This window comes from Nelusetta ayraudi, unplaced genomic scaffold (genome assembly GCF_046127955.1).
Source record: "Nelusetta ayraudi isolate G7.1 ecotype Tasmania unplaced genomic scaffold, CSIRO-AGI_Nayr_v1 ptg000022l, whole genome shotgun sequence".
Lineage (NCBI taxonomy): Eukaryota > Metazoa > Chordata > Actinopteri > Tetraodontiformes > Monacanthidae > Nelusetta > Nelusetta ayraudi.
Genome location: NW_027466072.1, coordinates 2,406,827 through 2,425,613, shown reverse-complemented (window position 1 = coordinate 2,425,613; position 18,787 = coordinate 2,406,827). Strand labels below are relative to the sequence as shown.

The window sequence follows — 18,787 nt, the reverse complement described above, 5'->3', positions numbered from 1 at the left end:
CAATAGAGGCACGCTGCGAGTGGGCGTGGTTATGCGGTTCGCTGCGTGTCCACGCCCTCGTTTGATTGTATTTTTTGAAAAGCGGTGTTTGTCTTAAAGGGCCCACGCACACGCCAAGTTTCGCATGCTTTTATTTCTGACAGCAGGATTTGTCTCTGGAAATAAATGAGGAAACACTCTTGTTCACGTCTCCTGCTCACTCCACTTATCAGTGGAACAAAAAAACTCAAATCAGCCCTCTGTGATGTCACAAAGGGCGTCTCCCAGGTTAGTTACAACAGCCCCAAGCAATCTCTGAGACCGTCTTCCCGTTTTACAAACGTGGAAGGTCCAACACAGGATCAGTTTTAGCAGGAAGCTGCAAACAGAGGGCTAAATCTGCTGTTTTCTGGAGAGCTAAAAAAAAAAAAAAAATTGGGGGTTTCAAACTCTGTGACACTTTTCCACTGCAGCCTAAGATGAAAATAAATACCTGAAAATAGCTACAATATGGGACCTTACTGTTTTTTACAGGATCATATATGGAAGTCCAAATATCAGAAGATGTAGTTGTTGTTGTTGTTTTTTTCAGTGATCATTCAAATTTTGGGAAGCCAAACCTTCCTCTGCTTCTCTTCTTTCTTAATTTTTAATCTTCTCATCACTATTGGTACGACTAAAGACAACAAAGCTCGCAACAGTCCACATATGCAGTAAGATGTGCACCAGTTGGGGTTTTTTAGTGTTTATGGACACTGCAGAAAAAATGATGGTCCACTACAACCAAGTTAAATAGTTCAGTCAAGCCTCGTTTCAAAGCCCTTCAAGTGGGATTCCTGCTTTTAATCAACTGCATCTTGCAGATACTGCGGCTGTTTTGGTTGCTGGGAAAAAACTCTTTCTCTGTCTGTGTATCAGTCTTCCAGCCACCCTGCTGACCGAGCGGCAGCTCCTCTCCGGGCCGCAGCAGACGTGTCCGCGCCCCCCTCGCTGCAGCGCCAGGACTCGGGTCCGCGGGGCATCAAGGGGATCCTGAAGAAGAGCCGCTCCACCAGCGTGGAGTCGGACCACAGCGAGGGCTCGGCGCCAGAGTCGGCGCCGACCAGGCAGAGCAGCGTCGCCCTCAGCCACCCCGAGAGCGAGGAGGGGGAGGGGCAGGGGGAGGAGGAGGGGGAGGAGGAGGAGGAGGAGGAGGAGGAGAATGAGGAGATGGAGGAGGAGGAGGAAGAGGAGTACATGGAGGAGGAGGAAGTCGGGCTGGACGAGGACGCCGCAGACGCTGCGAGTCTTGGCCTCAGCAGGCAGCGCACGGGCGGCAGCAGCAGCAGGAGCAGAGGGAGCAGAGGGAGCAGAGGGAGCTCCGACGAGATGAGGAGCCCATCGCCTGACGAGAGCCTGGGGTGGAGGTCCACGCTGTCGGAGGACGTGGAGGAGCTGGAGAGCAGCCTGGATGGGAGCCAGGGGTCGGCGCTCAAACACAGGTCAGCACCTGAGCGAGGCGGGGGGGGGGGTCGAGGGGTGAGCGCGAGGCCATTTCTCAGTCTGATGAGGGGGAATTAAAACCTTAGCGACCGACATTAGCGTGAGCATTTCAATCAATGGCCAATTCAAGATGCATGCAAGGAAGTTTCTTCCTCGTTAGACCCGCCTTTCTTACGTCTTTTTTTTAGTCTTGTACGCCCATGGCAATGATATGCATCAACTCCAACAATCAAAGGACGAGCTGCATTAGACTGGTTGGCTAATGAAACTGCAGTTTCCTCCTTACTGGTGGAGCTGCTCTTTATAGAAACACATTAAAACTTATTGTTAAAAACAGGATGGCTCACAATTTGTAGGAACTTCAAACATTGAAACACTCGTGTGTACTTTTGCCTCCACACCATGTTCCCAGTTGGGCCTTCAAGGATTTTTGATTTATGATAAAGAATTTACCTTAGAGGTAAAATGTATCTACACTGGACACATTTTGACTGTCTTTGCAGGAGGTGAGACCGACCATTTGCTCCCTTTGTGTTTTCAGGCTGGCAGAGTTGACGAATGACCGCGAGGGCGGCGAGCGGGTGAAGAAGGCCAAGCCCGTCGAGATGGTCCAGACGTCGCTGGCCGATCGCTTCACTCAACTCCAAGATGCTGAAAATGCCTGGAAGAAAAAGGTGAGGCTGAGCAGAGTCGCTGGGGAGGAGAGAAAAAAAACCCAAAGTTCTCTGCGGGAGTTTAAATGTTTCCTGGGGCGCTGGAGTTGGCCGCCTGGACTAAATCCTGCCATATGTCCAGGCCTCCTCCAGGCTCCGTCTGCGGGGAGGAGCAAGATTTGGCAGCCGCACACATTTCTCCCTCTGCTGAATCAGCTTACTGCCCTGAGACGCTGCCAGGAGGGCCTGAGGTCACAAGGGCTTTGGGGCGCTCCAGATTTGGGAGTGGCCTGTGCCAAAGCCTGGGGATTCAGGGCTTAGCCAGCCTCCTGAGGAGAGGGGAAACCTTGGCCTTCCTCTGCTCTAAAAAAACAAAAAAGAGAATTTTTAAAAGATAAATAATGTCACACCATGTGACAAAACACCTGCCAGCCCTCCAGGCTGACGTCCACTCCCGAGGAGTGGGTGACCCTGGGGATTTTGCTATCAATCCAAGAAATACCGGGTTAGTATTGCTGATACCAATACCAATACTACACTTTAATGTCATGATCAGTTGATAATTTGGCGATTTTTGCCTTTAGTTAGTTGATTATGATTGTGGTAAAACACAACACAAAGATCTTTGGCAAATAAGCAGGTATTGTTTGTTAACTAACTTTACATAATAAAACAGTAAAACAATTTAACAGTATAAAAATAATGAATTGAATAACAATTCCCCAAGTATCCTTCCGATACCGATGCCAAACCTTGGTATCGGTACTGTTAATAGCGGATACGCTCTTCCCCACCGCTTCCCTCGTCGACTCTGCGCTCCTCTTCTCCTTCCATTGGCAAGTTTTATGTCTCTCAGTGTAAACATCCCGCTCACGCCTGGTTTCTCGGCTCGGAGGGTGAATATAGACGCATGCTGGAAGTGTTTTCGACGCACTCCTCGTGAAAGCAGACCGGACCACCCCTGTCGAGATCCAAACTGGGGCGGAGAAGAAAAAAAAAAAAAAACAGAAACCAAGCCAGCCGGAGTAAAGAAAAGGTGCTGCGGCAGTGGAAAAGCCCCGCGAGGAATTCCTCCCCGGGTCTGCGGTGACGTCGTGTTCCACTGCTCCAGGATGAACGCGTCTTGGCTCGACGTGACCCGTCAGGATCAGCGACCCTCTGGAGGGATTTCTGCTCTGGGCTCGTCCTGCATCCAGAGGATGAGCTAACCTTCCATTCAGTCCGCTCCCAGTCTGGAAAAAGCCACTTTCTGGCTGAGTGGAGGCGGCCAGCAGATCTCCGAAGTCGTCGAAAGGTTGCGTGCATTAAAATGGAGCCAAACCGGTTTTTGAGGCCTGTCTGCGGGTTTCGTCCCCTTTAATTGTCGCTGCTTTAGCAGCTGCTACCGTCAACCCCGGGGAACCGTTCTCACATCAGCCACGATGATCCGTCGGCCGGCTGAGGGACCCGCGTCGCCAGCGGCACTTTCACAGCTTTGACTTCGACGTGTGGGGCGCGACTGCGTTTCCTTGTCTTGCGGACGCGTCCGAGGCCGTCCGAGCCGCAGCAGATGTTGTTGCTCTTCGCTGGATGTGTTGCGGGAGATGGGGGAGTATTGAACGTCTGGCAGGAGTCGCTCCTCTGGTCAGTGCCAACCAGCTCCAGATGTTTTCCCCCGGCAGCCGCTCCGGCCTGGTTGGAAATCCAGCTCCATGCGTCCCTAAGCGGCCGTCGGCAGCCAAGTGATTCGCCGTCGCCCCAAATTGTTGATTCGACCGCAGTTGTTTAAAAAATACCATATAGCAACCCTCTCTCCATAACTATGCTCTCTTTGTGTCGATTGTGTGTGTGTGTATGTGTTCCAGTGTTGAGGCCGGCTGTCAGTCGTCTCAGCTTCCACGATTTCCTGCACGCCTTTCAGAAGATAATCAATCCAAGGGGGGGAAACAAAGAAGAACATATTTGGGAGGGCTGAAGTTTCACTTTAATTCCAACTGGATTATGTCACAGCTCTGTGAATGCGCAACGGGTGTATGTTTGTTGTGTTTGCCCTTTCTTCCTGTCCTGCCGCACTCGATATAGTTTCATTTTCCTCTTCTCCAGTTTTCTTTTTTTTGTTTCCTTTTCTTTCGAGCTATCTGTTGCATTTTACCCGTGCCACCCTCCTCCCCGCTCTGCTCCCTCACCCTGGTTGCTCCCATGATAATTTTCCCTTTCTTCTTCTCCTTCTCCTTCTTCTCCTCTTTCCTGCGTCCTTCCCTGCAGACTCTCTACTCCCTCTCTTTGATCCCTGCCTTTGCTAGTCCCTGCAGGTGAGTCTGTACACCGACTGTGTCGCACCACGTACCAGCACTGAAACTAACACCCATGCTCTAGAGTGTTCGCCCTCAGAGAACAACCAGAACCCTCCGTTGGTCACCGGCTCATTTGGTTGCATTTTCCAAAATCTTTTCCCTGCCCGCAAACTGTTGCTCCTCCTCTTTGCACTCGCTTTGTGAATGATTGTCATCTATCAGGCAAACGCTGCATTCCAGATTGTGACTTCTCTGCTAAATACTTTGTGAATGAGCACAGGTGGCTGCGCAGTGCTTTCACAGAGGCCAAGTGTCTATAAAGCCCTTTAATAATGCACACGTTTAACAACATCGGGACAACAGAATAAACAGTGAGCAGGTTTATGGGCAGGGCAGAGAAAAATGTGCCATAAACACATTTGCATGAGCTTTAACATGTTTTTTTTTTTTTTTTGTGCATCGCTACTCATTCTGTCTGTTGGGAAGTCCCACATTTTGTGAGAATCCCCTGTTAGAAATGTAGATAACAAATCTAGACCTGTAGAAACCTGAATTCCCGACATTGTGGCTGAAATGAGGGAGTTTTCTGGCACTCACTTGCTCGACGCTCGCACGATTTGCTCCTCCTGCCGGCTCTGTGTGGTTTCCTGTTGGGGGCGGAGGAGAGGAGGTGTAGGATGGGAGGTTGCTCCGGTGTTTGTAGGCCCACACCCCCCCCCCCCTCCGCCCTGCTCTCTGGGGTCCCGTCAGGACGAGGTATTTCCCTTCACTGATTGACTGCAGAGATGTGCAGCCAGCGGGAGGAGCCGTGTTTCAGCCTGCGTGCACGTCCAAGCGCCAGCGGTCTCGCCGAGGCTGTTGGAGGCTTTAGGGTGTTTGTTTGCAGATGGGTTGGGGGGGGGGGGGGGGGGGGGACTTTTCATGCCAGGAGACGTTTCCGGCCCTTTTCATGGAAGTAAATTTCCGTCTCTGTTCTTCAACCTAATATTTGACTGTGCTGCTGGGAGGAGGGGTCAAAGGTGGTGGTGGGGGCAGAGAGGGGGGGGGGGGGCGTCATTGTGTGCATGGAGCACTTGTCTTTTTCCATCCAACCATTTGCACTCTGGCTTGCTTGTATACGCTGATTTGTAGGAGACCAAACACCAAATGTTTCTCAGGCTCCTCTCCTTTGTTATGCCTTTCTTTTCTCTCTCTCCCTCTCTCTCTCTCTCTCTCTCTCGCTCCAGGGAGAAAAGAAAACGAGTGGTTTAGCACGAGCGGAGAGATTTGCTCAGGGACTCTTAACAACAGTCGTTATGTTCTTGCACGAAAACACTTTAAAGGTCCAGTGTGTATCGGCCGCAGGTGTCTGTTGCTGTGAAATAAGGTTGTAATTATCAGACCGCTAGTCCGATAATTTCTGTAATTTCTTTTATGGGTACATGAGGCTAAAGTAACAGCAGTTGCCAGGTGCGTGAAGCTAAACGGGATGTTAAACAGGAATTTGTTTGCAGGCAGTTTTCTTTCTCACCACTAGATGCTACTGAATCTTACCCACAGGGCCTTTAATTCACGCTAAATCAGAGACGAGTTGCATCCTTCCTGTAAACTTGTACGTTTAATTCATTAAACTTTTTAAAGGTTTAATTTGGTTAAATGCTGCTTGCTGTTTAAATGCTTCGAGCCCTCGAGATTTTAAACGTTTACGTATGTTTCAACTGAACCTTTGTGGGTGTTGGGTTTAGGGCGGCATTAGCGCGAGGATTAGGTTTAAAGGTTCTTAGCCCTGAACCGAGGGTCCGAGTGCTGCAGCTCTGGACTTTCAGCTTTGAATCTGTAACCTCCGTGGAACCTCTCGCTCTACTTCTGTGGCTAGATAACACTGAGCACATGTGCTCGAGCCGAGCGGAGCACATGTGCTAGAAATCAGGATCCTCCATCTGCAGCCCGGAAAGCGATAAGCCATCACAGTGACACCGCCTGAGCTGCGGAGGCAAAAGGAAGGAAAAGACTCCAGTCCCATGTTCTTTCAGTCAAAGTCTACATTTTAAATGTTGTCAACCCGAAAACGCATCACTCGACAGAAGCTAAGGTGTAGATCGGCAGGTTGCCAGTGAATCTGCCTCTAAAAGCTTTCTTAAAATAGTTTAAATCGAACAGAACTCAGTCCAGTGAAGTGCAAAGACTCAAAGCTGTTGCAGACCGGGCCTGTTTTTCCGTCTATTGTTTTTTGTTTTTTTTTTTAACATGTCCTCAGTTGTGAGCCCGCCTCCCATATTCCCACTGAAGCTGCTGACTCTGAGTTGTCTCGCTGTAACTCACTGTGAAGCTGCTGCTGCTGCTGAGAGTCCCACAGCAACAGTCGGCTCAACCTCGTCTCAAAACTCATTACAGGTTGATAATTCACGTCTATCTACAGCAGCACACAGTGGACTGCAGCAGCTGCTGCTGTAAAATTTGCGCAATTATACGCACCTCTCCACGCGGTCGTATCAACAGAAAAAGTTCATTCAGGTTTTATAACGGCCCCCTGGAGGCAGGAACCACCGCTGACTCTCCACTAGAGCCAGCGACTCGCTCGTTTGTGAGGATCCAGGCAGTAAAAATGAGAAATGGAATCCAGGCAGGCCCATTAAAAAGCTTCAAAACATATTTTTGGAGTGAAATATTATTAATTACTGTTAAAGCTCTTGGGGTTAGGGGGGTGCTCGGGAGACCGGGGGGGGTGGCAGGCCATAAAAGCTCTATTAATTCAATCTTAACGGTGGAGCTCAGTTGTTGAATTTGGCCGCCGGAGTGAATCAACGACGTAAGGGATGAGTGACGAAGAGTGTGTGGTTTGATCGGGGAGTGAGATGTTTGCCTAACCAAAAAAAACATCCCCCCCCCCCCCCCTCCTCCCGCCCGCGCAGAAATCAGCCACGGACGTCGGCGGAGCCAAGATGTCTCTGGCCGACAGGATGAAGACCCTCAAGGACAAGGAGGAGCAGTGGAAGGACAAAGGCAAAGGAGCGGCCAACGACTCGGTGCAGTTCACCGTGGCGGGACGCATGGCCAGGAAAGGTACTGCAGCCGCCGGGAGTTTTCAGCAAATGGTGGCTGCAAATAGCCCCCAAATAGCCATTACATCAATATCAGTTTGAGAATCGACACCAGTGTGATGAAAGTGACATTTAGGTTTTTGCCTCTCTTCAGTATGAACTGCTGCGTTGTATAACTTCATTTCAAATCTAATTTTCAAATTTTAAAAACTCTTTAAAAAATCTTTTTTTTTTACTCTTCTCATGAAATAGTTGTGATGATTCAAAATCCCATACAAAGACAACTCAACCGAGGGCAAACTAGCAGCTCCTTGTGAGAACTGCAGCTCTGACTTAGTTTGGGTTGGGCTTTCGTGGTGCGGACGAAGTATTTTCTATTTACCCAAAAAGATTTTCCCAGATTCTGTCCTGCGGTTCTGACTCATTAATAATCCACAGGAAATATTCCAAAACAAATTCAAAAGGTCGCAAAAATTCATACAAGTACATGCAAGCGTCTGGAACCTCAGACGCCCCCAGACTGCACCAGCAGCATTGGAGCCGTGCGAGGTCTGGAGAGAACGTGTTCAGAACCGCTGCACGGCACTGTTAGAACACTGGGCACACGTCTGCTGTTTTTAACGTCTTTGTGTCTCAGAGTTTTCTCTTCACTCGGTTGTCTGCAGCCCTTTCCTGATTTTTGAAGGCCGACGGTGGAGGAAGAAACTCATTGATTATTTGGCCAACTCCATCATCAAATTGAATTACTTTATTTTTATGACGAAGGGTTTCACCTGCTGTGCTGCATCCTTCACCCCCCCACCCCCATCCCCAGTCCATGTTCTTTTCAATTTGAAAAGGAATAAATGAGTTAAGAAATCTTGTTTTGTTGTTGTTTGCCGCAAAACTAAATCCCGCTCCTCCACCAGGTCTGGTGACAGACTCAGAAAAGGAGTCTGCTGTGCGGGTGTCCATCAAGAGGTCCAACGCCACGCCTGTGAAGCCACACGAAGGTAACCACCCGCCCCCCCCCAATCCCGTGTTGGAGAATCCCAGCGGTACTTTCTCGACCCTCACTCTGGTTTTGCTGGTTTGCAGAAATCTCCAGCAGAACTGACGTGAAGGTGGAGGGAGACAAAAGACTCGACAAGCTGGAGTCTTTCCTCGACAAACTCCACAATAAAGGTACAGTTTCCCCTTCAGTTTCAGTTTCAGGGTCCCCTCAGAGGAACAGTCGCACATCTGTTACTTTTAATGGAGTTAATATCATCTCAGACTGGGATTGTCTGCTACTTGCTCTTTGGTTCGGGTGGTTAACACTTTGGGCTTCTGGCGCTGTTGTTTTGTTTTTCTCTCGACGGCTTTAGGTGGGAGCTCCAGCAAGACGTCCACGATCGAGGTGACGGCCGAGACGGAGAAGGAGGTCATGACCCTGGACGACGAGGAGACGTTTGGGAACTTCTACAAAAGCGTGCCGACCTCCATGCTGCAGGAGTCCACAGTGGTCCTGACTGAGGACGACCTGAGCCGGATCGAGACGCACACGCCAAAGTCAGTTTGCGCAGTTGTTGAAGTAAAAGTGACTCGCTATTAGTGGTTATTTCTCTTTACAAAAAGGAAGGGGGTGGACCCACTTGTGAGAAGGTGGCTGTGTTGTGCCAGGTTGTGGATTTGGCAGAGCTGCTATGAAAAAGATGTGCAATCAAGCTGCAAATACAGTTTGCGTGGTTTGCTATCTGCTTTCTAAGTTTTTAGGTGCTGCAAAATGTCAAACTCTGAGTAAACAAAGAGAATTTGTAAAAGAAAAATTCCTGCAAGTTTTGGAAGACTGTGTTGCAAATGTTACTTAATGAATGACTGACTGACTGAAGAAAACAGGCAGTTTAAAGCTTGTTGAAATGGCTTTGCCGTCATGAAGTCCTTCTCCGCTCTGGCTCTTTAGGCTCACCTCAGCCGTAGCGGAACACAAGCGAGCGGTGCGACCCAACAGGAGAAACCAGGGCTCCAGGAACCCTCTGCGGACTCTCGCCGCCCGGAACGACATCCGGCAGGGCTACACAGAGCAGCGGCTCAACGTGGCCTCCATCGAGACCAAGAGGATCCAAGTGGAGAGGAGTAAGACTGCGCGCAATCAATAGATAATGTGATGCTGTTGAGGTTAGCTGTCCAGCTAGACTCTTAAAAGGTCCCATAATGTGCAGAATCACCTTGATATTATCTTTAGATCCAGTATAAAGGCTGTTCAAAAAATGCATGCATATACACACACACACACACACACACACACTTTAGTGTGGGCAATGCTGAGTTGGCACAGTGCTCGTCCATCCGCTCACTTCTTTCATCCTCTCTCCATCAAAGTGGCCAAGCACTCCAGGACAAACCTGGCCGATGTGGCCCTGGCCGGCCTCGCCAGCAAGGAGAACTTCCGCAAAGTCAGCCTGCGCAGCGTCAAGTCCACCGAGGTGGTGACCAACAACAGCGCGCTGCCGTACAACAAGCTCATGCTCATTCGTATCAAAGGTCAGCAGCGTCTGTGTTTGTCTGTGTGTGCTTGTGCTGGTGTGAGTGCGCGGCTGCTTTTCGGTGAAATGCAGTAAAAGCACAGATTTCAATAAGTTTTTGCGATGCAGGTCGGAGGCATGTGCAGGTGCGCTTGGTGGAGCCCACTGCACACTCCCTGAACAGCGGCGACTGCTTCCTTCTCATAACTCCAAAGCAGTGCTTCATGTGGAGCGGAGAGTTTGCCAACGTCATAGAGAAAGCAAAGGTATTGACACTCTGTCTGTCCGTCTGTCTATGTCTAACTAGGGGGCCTCCAACCTATCTATCAGCTATGTGTCTGTCTTTATAGCCAACATCAGCTAGCAAGCTATATTTATTTTTACCTTGCTAGCTAGCCGCCTTTCTACTAGTTTATTCATCTATCTAGCTATCCATATTATATTTATGTTGCTACCTAACTGTCTTTCTACCAGTTTATTTGAGTAGCTAACTATCATTCTGGCCAGTCTTTTTAGCTGGCTAGCTAGCTCTCTTTCTATCACTTTATCTAGCTAGCCAGTTAGCGTTTTATCTGTCTAACTAGCAAGTTTTAAATCAAACTGCCAGGCTGTCTTTTCAAAATGATTCATTCTGTCTTTCTTTTTCTTTATTTTTGGACCAGGCGTCAGAGATGGCCTCATTTGTTCAGGCCAAGAGGGACCTTGGCTGCAAGGCCCCGCAGGTGACAGTGCTGGAGGAAGGAATCAACACTGACAGCAGATGGGCCAAGGAATTCTGGAGTCTGCTGGGAGGAAAGACCCAATACAGAGGTTCATAACACAGAGGCTTACACACACACACACACACATTCCATGTACATTCTCTTTTCGTGTCCCTTTTAATGAAGTTGCTTCAGGATTTTGGGGGATTATTCGAGTCCTCCCAGACATTCAAGCAGCTCTTTTGTTCTCCCTACTGTTTGCCTGTGTGTGTGTGTGTGTGTGTGTCTGTGTGTGTGTGTGTCTGTGTGTGTGTCGGTGTCCGTGTGTGTTGCCTACAGGAGCCGGCGAGCCAGACGAGGATGAGCTTTATGAGAGTGGAATACTCGATGCTAATGGTGTGTACAGACTTCAGGGAGACAAACTGGTGCCTCATGAAGATGCCTGGGCCTCCATCCCAAGTGTTACACTGCTCAACTCTAAAGAGGTAACGTTGCTACCGCTGTAATAGCAGTAGTAATCTTAACAAACAACAAAGGATATTGCAGGAACAACGGCCATGCAGTCGTCGACATCAAGTTGCCGTGCCAGTGTTTATTATTCACTGGCTCCAATTATGATATTAGTGTGAGAAAAATAGTGTCGTTTGGTGACGTAATACCCACATCGAGCAGGCGCGCAGTGGGTGAGAGGATGCATCTATCCCTGCTCATCTACTATCACCACAAAAGCCATCAGTGATTTAACTGTGAGTGACTCGCACTCGGATACGAAAGACAGCGCTTACAGTCCACGCCGTCCACCTCATACGCTGTGTAATACTCTGATTGTCTACAGTGCATGTAAATGTACTGACTGTCAGGAAGGTAGCTGGGCAGGGGAGAGGTGATTTACGAGACCGAACATCCCAGAATGATATCAGACAGATTATTCAGACACTGGCAACCCCCTGCTGTCCTCCAGGTCCTGGTCTTTGATTTTGGTGGTGAGGTGTATGTCTGGCATGGGAAGGACGTGTCGCTGGGAGACAGAAAAGTGGCAGTGAAACTCGGCAAACAGCTGTACAGCGGCAGCTACGACTACAGCAACTGCAGGGTCAACCCGCTGGACGCCTCCTGCACCAACAAGGAGGTTCCACTGTGAGTAGATCTCGAAAACATGATGCTGATTGTAATACGTCTGATTTAAAAAAAAAAAAAAAAAAACAGTTGTAAAATGAGAATGAGTCTGCGCCAGACTTTGTTAGATTATTAGTTGCGCTATTGCGACCCCTGCTGGTTCGATCTCGCCTGTGCAGCTGCTTTAAGAGAGCAAGAACAATTGAACCTTGTGTTCGGTGGTTTCAAGCAGTGGTGTAAGTGCAGAGTATACACGGTTATTTTTCAGTCAGCATTGTCTACACCCACTTCTCATATCAGAGGAGACCCACTGCTTTTATGACCCATTGTACAGCACTTTGGCTACCCCTGTGGTTTTTTTTATATGTGCTATATAAATAAAGTTGATGATGATGATGATATCAGTCAGCAGTCTCTGCAAGCCACGCAGTCACTTAAGTCAAGGAACAGAAATTATGGGACAATGTGCAAATGATACAGACCCATTTCTGGTCATGGTGATTAGAGTCGTCTTTCATGTCGCCGTTTATCCTTTGTTTGAAAGACAGGATCATGAATTAAGAGTCTACCCGCTGTCATGTCAATTGACCACCACACCTCTGGTTTCAAGGCAAGCGGAGGGTCGGCCGAGCTGGACGCTGTTCGGGCGGCTGTCAGAGCACAACGAGACGGCCCTGTTCAAAGAGAAGTTCCTGGACTGGGCCGACAGGAAGAAGGAGGAGTCGTCTGAACCCGAGGACATCAAGGTGGACAAAAAGTCGCCGCTCCTGTCGTGATATCATGTGGTGGGGGGGGGGGACAACTATTCTTTGAAATCTCTCTGAAATCCCTTCCTCTCCCCTCCTCAGAGTCCCGTCTATTCCATCGAGCGCCCCCAGTTTGACCTGGAGCTGCAGCCGTGCGACGCCAAGGCGCTGCTGAGCAGCGAGCCGCCGGCGGTGCGGACGCTGCTGGAGGGCGTGGACGTCCAGCGGGGCCACGGCGTGGTGCGGGCCGACGACGGCCGGCGGGCCGAGCTGGCCACGGTGGCCGTGGACGCCTGGCACATCAGGGAGCACGGCGAGGAGGAGCTGCCCCCCGCCAGCCTGGGACAGCTGCACCAGGGCGACACCTACATCATCCGCTGGACGTACTCCATCACCACCCTGGGTGAGCCAGCAGGGGGCGACAGCTCCGCAGGAGAAAATCAGCACGAGTTAGTGCTGTAGTCAAGACGCCACCAACCGAGACCAAGACATTATCAAGACTAGAGAGCATCGAGATCAGACCAAGACACTTGGAGTTCCAGACCAAGACCAAAGACAAATAATAACACAGAATAAAACAGAAAAAAAAATGACCGGTATCTTTTTAAAATTCAAGTTTGCTTCTAAATGAAACAGCAACATCTCTTTTCAGCAAGGCGTCTTTTAATCATTTTCTTTTACATTTTGCTGCTTTGCCAGCTATTTTGAACCATTTAAAAAAAATAAACTTTGCTTCGTGAAATTAAAAAATAAATTCACGAGGAATAAGGGGGCAGGGTGTCACTCTGGGTGTCACAAACAGAGTGTAAAACAGCAGCAGTGAAAAAGTGGCCTGGAGACCAAGACCAATCTCCAGTACTGCAACACCAACATGGCGCAGAGGTGTCGCGCCCGGTGCTTCTGCCGTGCCCTGACTTTGTCTCTTTGTGTTTTGTGTTGTTCTCTTCTTTCTCTTTGGTCCTCTCTTACTCCTGTCGCCAGTGGGGAAGCGGCAGAAGCCCGGCGAGCTGAGCGCCGGCGCTCCGGGACGAGAGAGGACCGCCTGCTTCTTCTGGCAAGGCCGCCACTCCAGCATCAGCGAGAAAGGAACCTCGGCTCTGATGACAGTGGAGCTGGGCAGCCACAGGGGGTCGCAGGTGAGTGTGAATCAAGGAGGTCTCATAAGAGGTGGATACCGGACTGCCAACATGGCGGTGCGGCAAGGTCTGATTTTCCAGAACTGTGTGTCATGTCGCACACTTGCAAAGCCACCTTCACAAAAAAAAAAAAAAAAATCACATTTTTTCGGGAGTTCATTTCATAGTTGCAAATATGATGTTGTTGTAAAATAAATTTCACACCACGCGGCACCTTTAAAACGGGCTCAGTCAGAGTGTTCTGATTGGCTCTTCTAGGTGCTGGTGACGGAGGGGAAGGAGCCTCCGTGCTTCCTGCAGCTCTTCCAGGGAGGCCTGATCGTCCACAAGGGCAGCAGAGAGGACGGCAGCGACAACACAGGTGAGCAGCGGCGCTCGTGCAGCGAGCAGCAGGCGGCACTGAACAGCAAACACCCGTCACCTCCTCCTCCTCCTCCTCCTCCTCCTCCTTCTGCTTCTTCTTCATCTCCCCTCTTCTCCTTCTCCTCCTTCTTCTTCATCTCCCCTCTTCTCCTCCTTCTTCTTCATCTCCCCTCTCCTCCTCCTTCTTCTTCATCTCCCCTCTCCTCCTCCCCCACTCAGGCGGCTGGAGGCTGTTCTGCGTCCGTGGCGAGGTCGAGGCCGAGGCGTCGCTGGTGGAGGTGGACTGCCAGCACGCCAGCCTGCGCTCCCGCTCCAGCCTGGTGCTGGTCGGCGCCCCCAAGCGCCTGGTGTACCTGTGGCACGGCTGCAAGGCGCACGCCACCGCCCGCTCGGTGGCCAGGAAAGCCGCTGACAGGCTGATCGAGAGGTAAACCAACGCACAACACTGGGGGAAGAGACGAGCAGGGCCTGTGGGTTGGATTTGATTTTTCAGTTCAATACTATTGGAATATTGGACTTCCTGTCTCAGCACCCATGCCTGTCACTTGGTATCAGTTAGTTCAAAAAGAAGAAGAAAAAAGTTAAATGTTTAAATCCATGTATTTCTAACTACCTATACAATGATATTAACATTATGTATGTATGTACATATGTATGTATATATATATATATATATATATATATATTAATATGTTCCCATAATTTTAAACACACCCTTGAAATGATCGCAGAGCACTCAAGATAATTTTTTCATAAAACTGGTTATAATTGAGTTCAACGCAGAAATGAGTCAAACTTTTGAACTATAGTGTACATAGATACACTCACTAGCATACGCACATGCATTGTTACCCGCACGTGTATACCCATAGAATATATGCTTTAAAAAGAAGAAGAAGAAGAAGAAGAAGAAAAATGCACACGGGTGTGGCTCAGCAGTTTGTTTGTGCACATTCCAGGTGTCCCTCAGAGTTGGGCCTGAGCAGCAGCAGCAGCAGTGCTATGAAGATGGAGGTGGTGGAGGAGGGGTCCGAACCTGCAGAGTTCATCGAGGCTCTGGGGCCACAGGACAAGAAGGCGTACGACTGCATGCTGAAAGGTGCATCCTCTCACTCTCACTCTCACTCTCACTCTGCAATGTCAGAGGGAACACGAGTTGAGCAGGCTGAACTTCATTCACACCTCCACGTCTTACAAATGTTCTTGATGGAACAAAACTTCATTTTATCCATTGCACAAACATGCATGGGATTGCGCAAGATGTGTCATTGATCCGATACCAGTTGTCCAAACCATCCAATGCCTTTCACACCCTCAGAGCAGAAGTCCTCATGGAGAGCTGCTTGTTTGACCTCCATTCAGTTTTTTGTGACATGGACATGAACACACAGTCTGAAAAGAAAAAGCGATGACTGCTGAGTTGGTGAAGGAATCATTTTTTGGATGGAATTCCCCCTTTAAGCCTGGACAGAAAGTCAATGAGTGCCTCTGTGAACGTCGGTCCTGTGTGCTGACTCTGTGTGTGTGTGTGTGTGTGTGTGTGTGTGTGTGTGTGTGTCCTTAAGATCCAGGCAAGTACAACTACACTCCCCGGCTGTTCCGGCTGAGTGCCAGCTCTGGCGTGTTTGAGGGGGAGGAGCTCCTGTATGCAGCGCGGGTGCCGGAGGGCGTGATGGCCACGCCCTTCCTGCAGGAGAAGCTCTACTCGGCGCAGCAGCCTGGTGAGCCTCTCATCACGCCCGCTCGCCACCAACGTTGCTTCTCTATCTTACTAGAATAACTCACAGCTCACGTCTGCTCCACCTCTCTCTCGGCTCCGCCCCCTTCAGCCTTGTTCCTGCTGGACAACCACATGGAGGTCTACCTGTGGCAGGGCTGGCAGCCCGACGACACGCAGTGCACCGGCTCAGCCAAGATCCGCTGGAACAACGAGCGCAAGTGCGCCATGGAGACGGTGCTGCAGTACTGCAAAGGTATGAAGGCAGAGGTTCGGCCGGCACAGCTGATCTGTGTGGACTCACCGGTTATTAACCAATTACATTAGATTAGATAGACTTTATTCATCGCACAGTGAGGAAATCTCTTTGTTGCAACAGCACGAGTAACCAAAAACAAACAATATCCTATATATACACTAACGGTCAAAAGTTTGGATTCACTATCTAATGGAATGTTCTTTCTTTATCTTTAGTACTCTCTACATTGTAGATGGATACTGAAGACATCAAAAATATGAGCAATATATATGTAATTATGCAGCAAAGTAAAAACACTAAACTCTAAATATAAAAGGTGGCTATTTTGAAGAATTTAAATATAAAATGTGTTTGAGTTACAGTAAAGTAGTGAATGCCCTGATTTAATGTCCCAGTCATTGGGAAATCTGTTGCTTTTTCGTACTCCCAAGAGAGGTCAACGACTCACAATGCATAAAGCAGGTTTCTCTGCATACTGCTGTTGTTGCTTTTACTGTGAAATCACAGGCGTCTCGTTTTATTCTTCATCTGAACAGACAAGAACCCTCGGCGCCCCCCCTTGGCCTATCTGGTGCAAGCGGGCTATGAACCTCTGACCTTCACCAACATCTTTCCCTACTGGATGAAGGACTCCAGTGTCATATCAAAGGTAGGAGGATTTATTATTTATGGTGACAATGATGGATACACCTGTGTATAAGCGGGAACCAGCGTCTGACCAGACTGGACAGGCAACCACAGTCAATTAGTCCCGTACCAGACCAGCAGGGGGCAGTGTGTTAATGGTAGTGGCACCAGTTTCAGTGTTACAAGTCAGTCCATCATGAAAGTGACTAAACAATAAGTTTGCAAAAGAGAATCTCAATAGTGTTGCTTAAAGTTGAGACAATACACTTATCTCACGTACGTTTTTCTGTTTTGTGCCCCCCGCCCCACACACACACACACACACACACACACACACACACACACACACACACACACACACACACACACAGCCTGAGAACTCCAAGAACAAGGTGATGTTGGTGAAGGACGCGCTGTCCAAGCTGAGCAGGCTGCAGTACTCCATCGAGGAGCTGACCAGGAAGCCGCCACCAGAGGGCGTTGACCCTCTGCGGCTGGAGGACTACCTGTCGGATGAGGATTTCAAAGTAAGACTCCTCCACGTGTCGGCCTGACGTCTTCTTGAAGTGCCTCGCTTCTCACAGATGTTCGCCCTGTTTTGTTTTGTTTTTGCTTTTTGTTGACCTGAGCTGCGTTGTCGTCCTCTCTGTTCCCAGACACTCTTTGAGATGAGTCGAGTCGAGTTCAACGCCCTGCCAAACTGGAAGCAGAAGAACCTGAAGAAGAGCAAAGGCCTGTTCTAACCTCTTTTCTCTTCCCGGCTGTTTTCATTTTTTGTTCCATTTCAGCTTTTTCTTCTCAAATTTTGTAAAGGAACCCATTTGTACAATTTTGCCTGAATGTTGCTTTGTTTTCTTGACTGGGTCGCTGACATATTTTAGCCGCCCGTCATGTACAAAAATTACTCCTTTTATTTTTGAAAAACTATATATGTATTATACTAGGGATGACTGTTCCTTTTGTACTAACTTCCAACTGTGTCAAGCAAGAACAATAGAGGGAACTGACTTTCAATTCATTGTTTTCCCTTTGCGCCTCACAAAGGCATCCCGGCGTAATTGCAGCGCTCCGCTGTGGCGTGACAAAGTGCAGAAACGCGTCCCTCTGTAATTTGTGCCAGTGATCACTGAACATCGTGGGCTTCGCGGCGCTGATTGTCTTTGGTGCCGTCGGGATTTCCTCTTTTTCACGGAACAGAAAAACGTAAAAAAGCAACAACAACAACAAAAAAAAGCCTCGATTATGTGTAACAAATTATTTCCCGTGGCCGCAGAAGTACAAAGGAAACATTTTTCAGCTGTTACATCGTGTCACTGAAAGCAACACAAAAGTCCCTGAACTCTGTGTGACAACACCTCCTGTCTGCTGTTAAACGCCGGCGAACTGGTTGATTGGGACCAAATACAAACTTCTCGTCTTTGTTGTAAATGTCTGTTGTAAAACCTTGTTGTGCGTGTGTGCGTGCACTGTATAAACTGCCTTCATCGCCGCACACCTGTACTGTAAGGTGCACAGGACTGGACCAGTGCCATCCGGATTGGGAATCTCTGGCTGCACCGTTTCTTCCCTCATGTACTAAATTGTGTTTTTTTTTTGTGCCTCGTCGTTTTTTTTGTTTTGTTTTGTTTTTTCCCATTCCTTCTTCCATCAGTTCATGTCTTTGTTTCACTTCCTGACCAGCGTTGGTGGTGATGGTGGAGGGGGAAACAAGACAATAACACTCTGGATTCCCTTTTTAAAATAAAGAATTTTAAACCGAACTGTGTGTCTCTGCTTGTAAACTACGGTGGCTGTGATGGTTAAAATTTGAATTAAGTGTTGAAAAAAAAAAGACCCTTAAAAGTCCAAAAAAGTCTCTGTCTTGCTTGCTAGCTAGCTTGCTTTCTTTCTTTCTTTTTGGACTTGCTAAAAACCTATTTTATTGTGAAGGTCTCCCAGCTGCTGTTTCCTGCTTTGCCAACCGAGAGCGTTGGGAGTCAAAAACTACAAAATGTAAATCATTTTCTCTCTGTCTTCTCATCTCTCTCTCTCTCTCTCTCTCTCTCACTCACTCACTCACTCACTCACTCACTCACTCACTCACTGACTCACACACACACACACACACACGCACACACACACACGCACGCACGCACGCACGCACGCACGCAATTTCAAATGCACTAAAAGTTACACATCGCTGACGTCCTCTGCCATTTCGCTCTCTGGCGCCCTCTGTCGGTCTTTCACTAT

At 48.9% G+C, this 18,787-nt stretch overlaps 1 protein-coding gene across 3 annotated transcripts in view; it reads left to right on the top strand.

The window, feature by feature from the left end:
- svild (supervillin d) overlaps positions 1 to 18,315 on the top strand; it is a 48,178-nt gene extending 29,863 nt beyond the window's left edge. For all 3 annotated transcript variants that reach the window (XM_076028075.1, XM_076028074.1, XM_076028076.1), the window contains 23 exons: positions 898 to 1,460; positions 2,003 to 2,135; positions 7,279 to 7,429; positions 8,316 to 8,399; positions 8,485 to 8,571; positions 8,754 to 8,937; positions 9,329 to 9,501; positions 9,748 to 9,909; positions 10,020 to 10,156; positions 10,553 to 10,700; positions 10,931 to 11,076; positions 11,553 to 11,728; positions 12,318 to 12,453; positions 12,556 to 12,856; positions 13,435 to 13,589; positions 13,848 to 13,950; positions 14,172 to 14,379; positions 14,912 to 15,051; positions 15,518 to 15,673; positions 15,782 to 15,925; positions 16,465 to 16,577; positions 16,927 to 17,082; positions 17,212 to 18,315. In XM_076028075.1, the coding sequence (XP_075884190.1) occupies positions 898 to 1,460; positions 2,003 to 2,135; positions 7,279 to 7,429; positions 8,316 to 8,399; positions 8,485 to 8,571; positions 8,754 to 8,937; positions 9,329 to 9,501; positions 9,748 to 9,909; positions 10,020 to 10,156; positions 10,553 to 10,700; positions 10,931 to 11,076; positions 11,553 to 11,728; positions 12,318 to 12,453; positions 12,556 to 12,856; positions 13,435 to 13,589; positions 13,848 to 13,950; positions 14,172 to 14,379; positions 14,912 to 15,051; positions 15,518 to 15,673; positions 15,782 to 15,925; positions 16,465 to 16,577; positions 16,927 to 17,082; positions 17,212 to 17,298 (3,843 nt within the window). In that variant the 3' untranslated portion in view covers positions 17,299 to 18,315. The remainder of the gene's footprint in view (positions 1 to 897; positions 1,461 to 2,002; positions 2,136 to 7,278; positions 7,430 to 8,315; positions 8,400 to 8,484; positions 8,572 to 8,753; positions 8,938 to 9,328; positions 9,502 to 9,747; positions 9,910 to 10,019; positions 10,157 to 10,552; positions 10,701 to 10,930; positions 11,077 to 11,552; positions 11,729 to 12,317; positions 12,454 to 12,555; positions 12,857 to 13,434; positions 13,590 to 13,847; positions 13,951 to 14,171; positions 14,380 to 14,911; positions 15,052 to 15,517; positions 15,674 to 15,781; positions 15,926 to 16,464; positions 16,578 to 16,926; positions 17,083 to 17,211) is intronic.
- Positions 18,316 to 18,787: the final 472 nt, after the last annotated feature.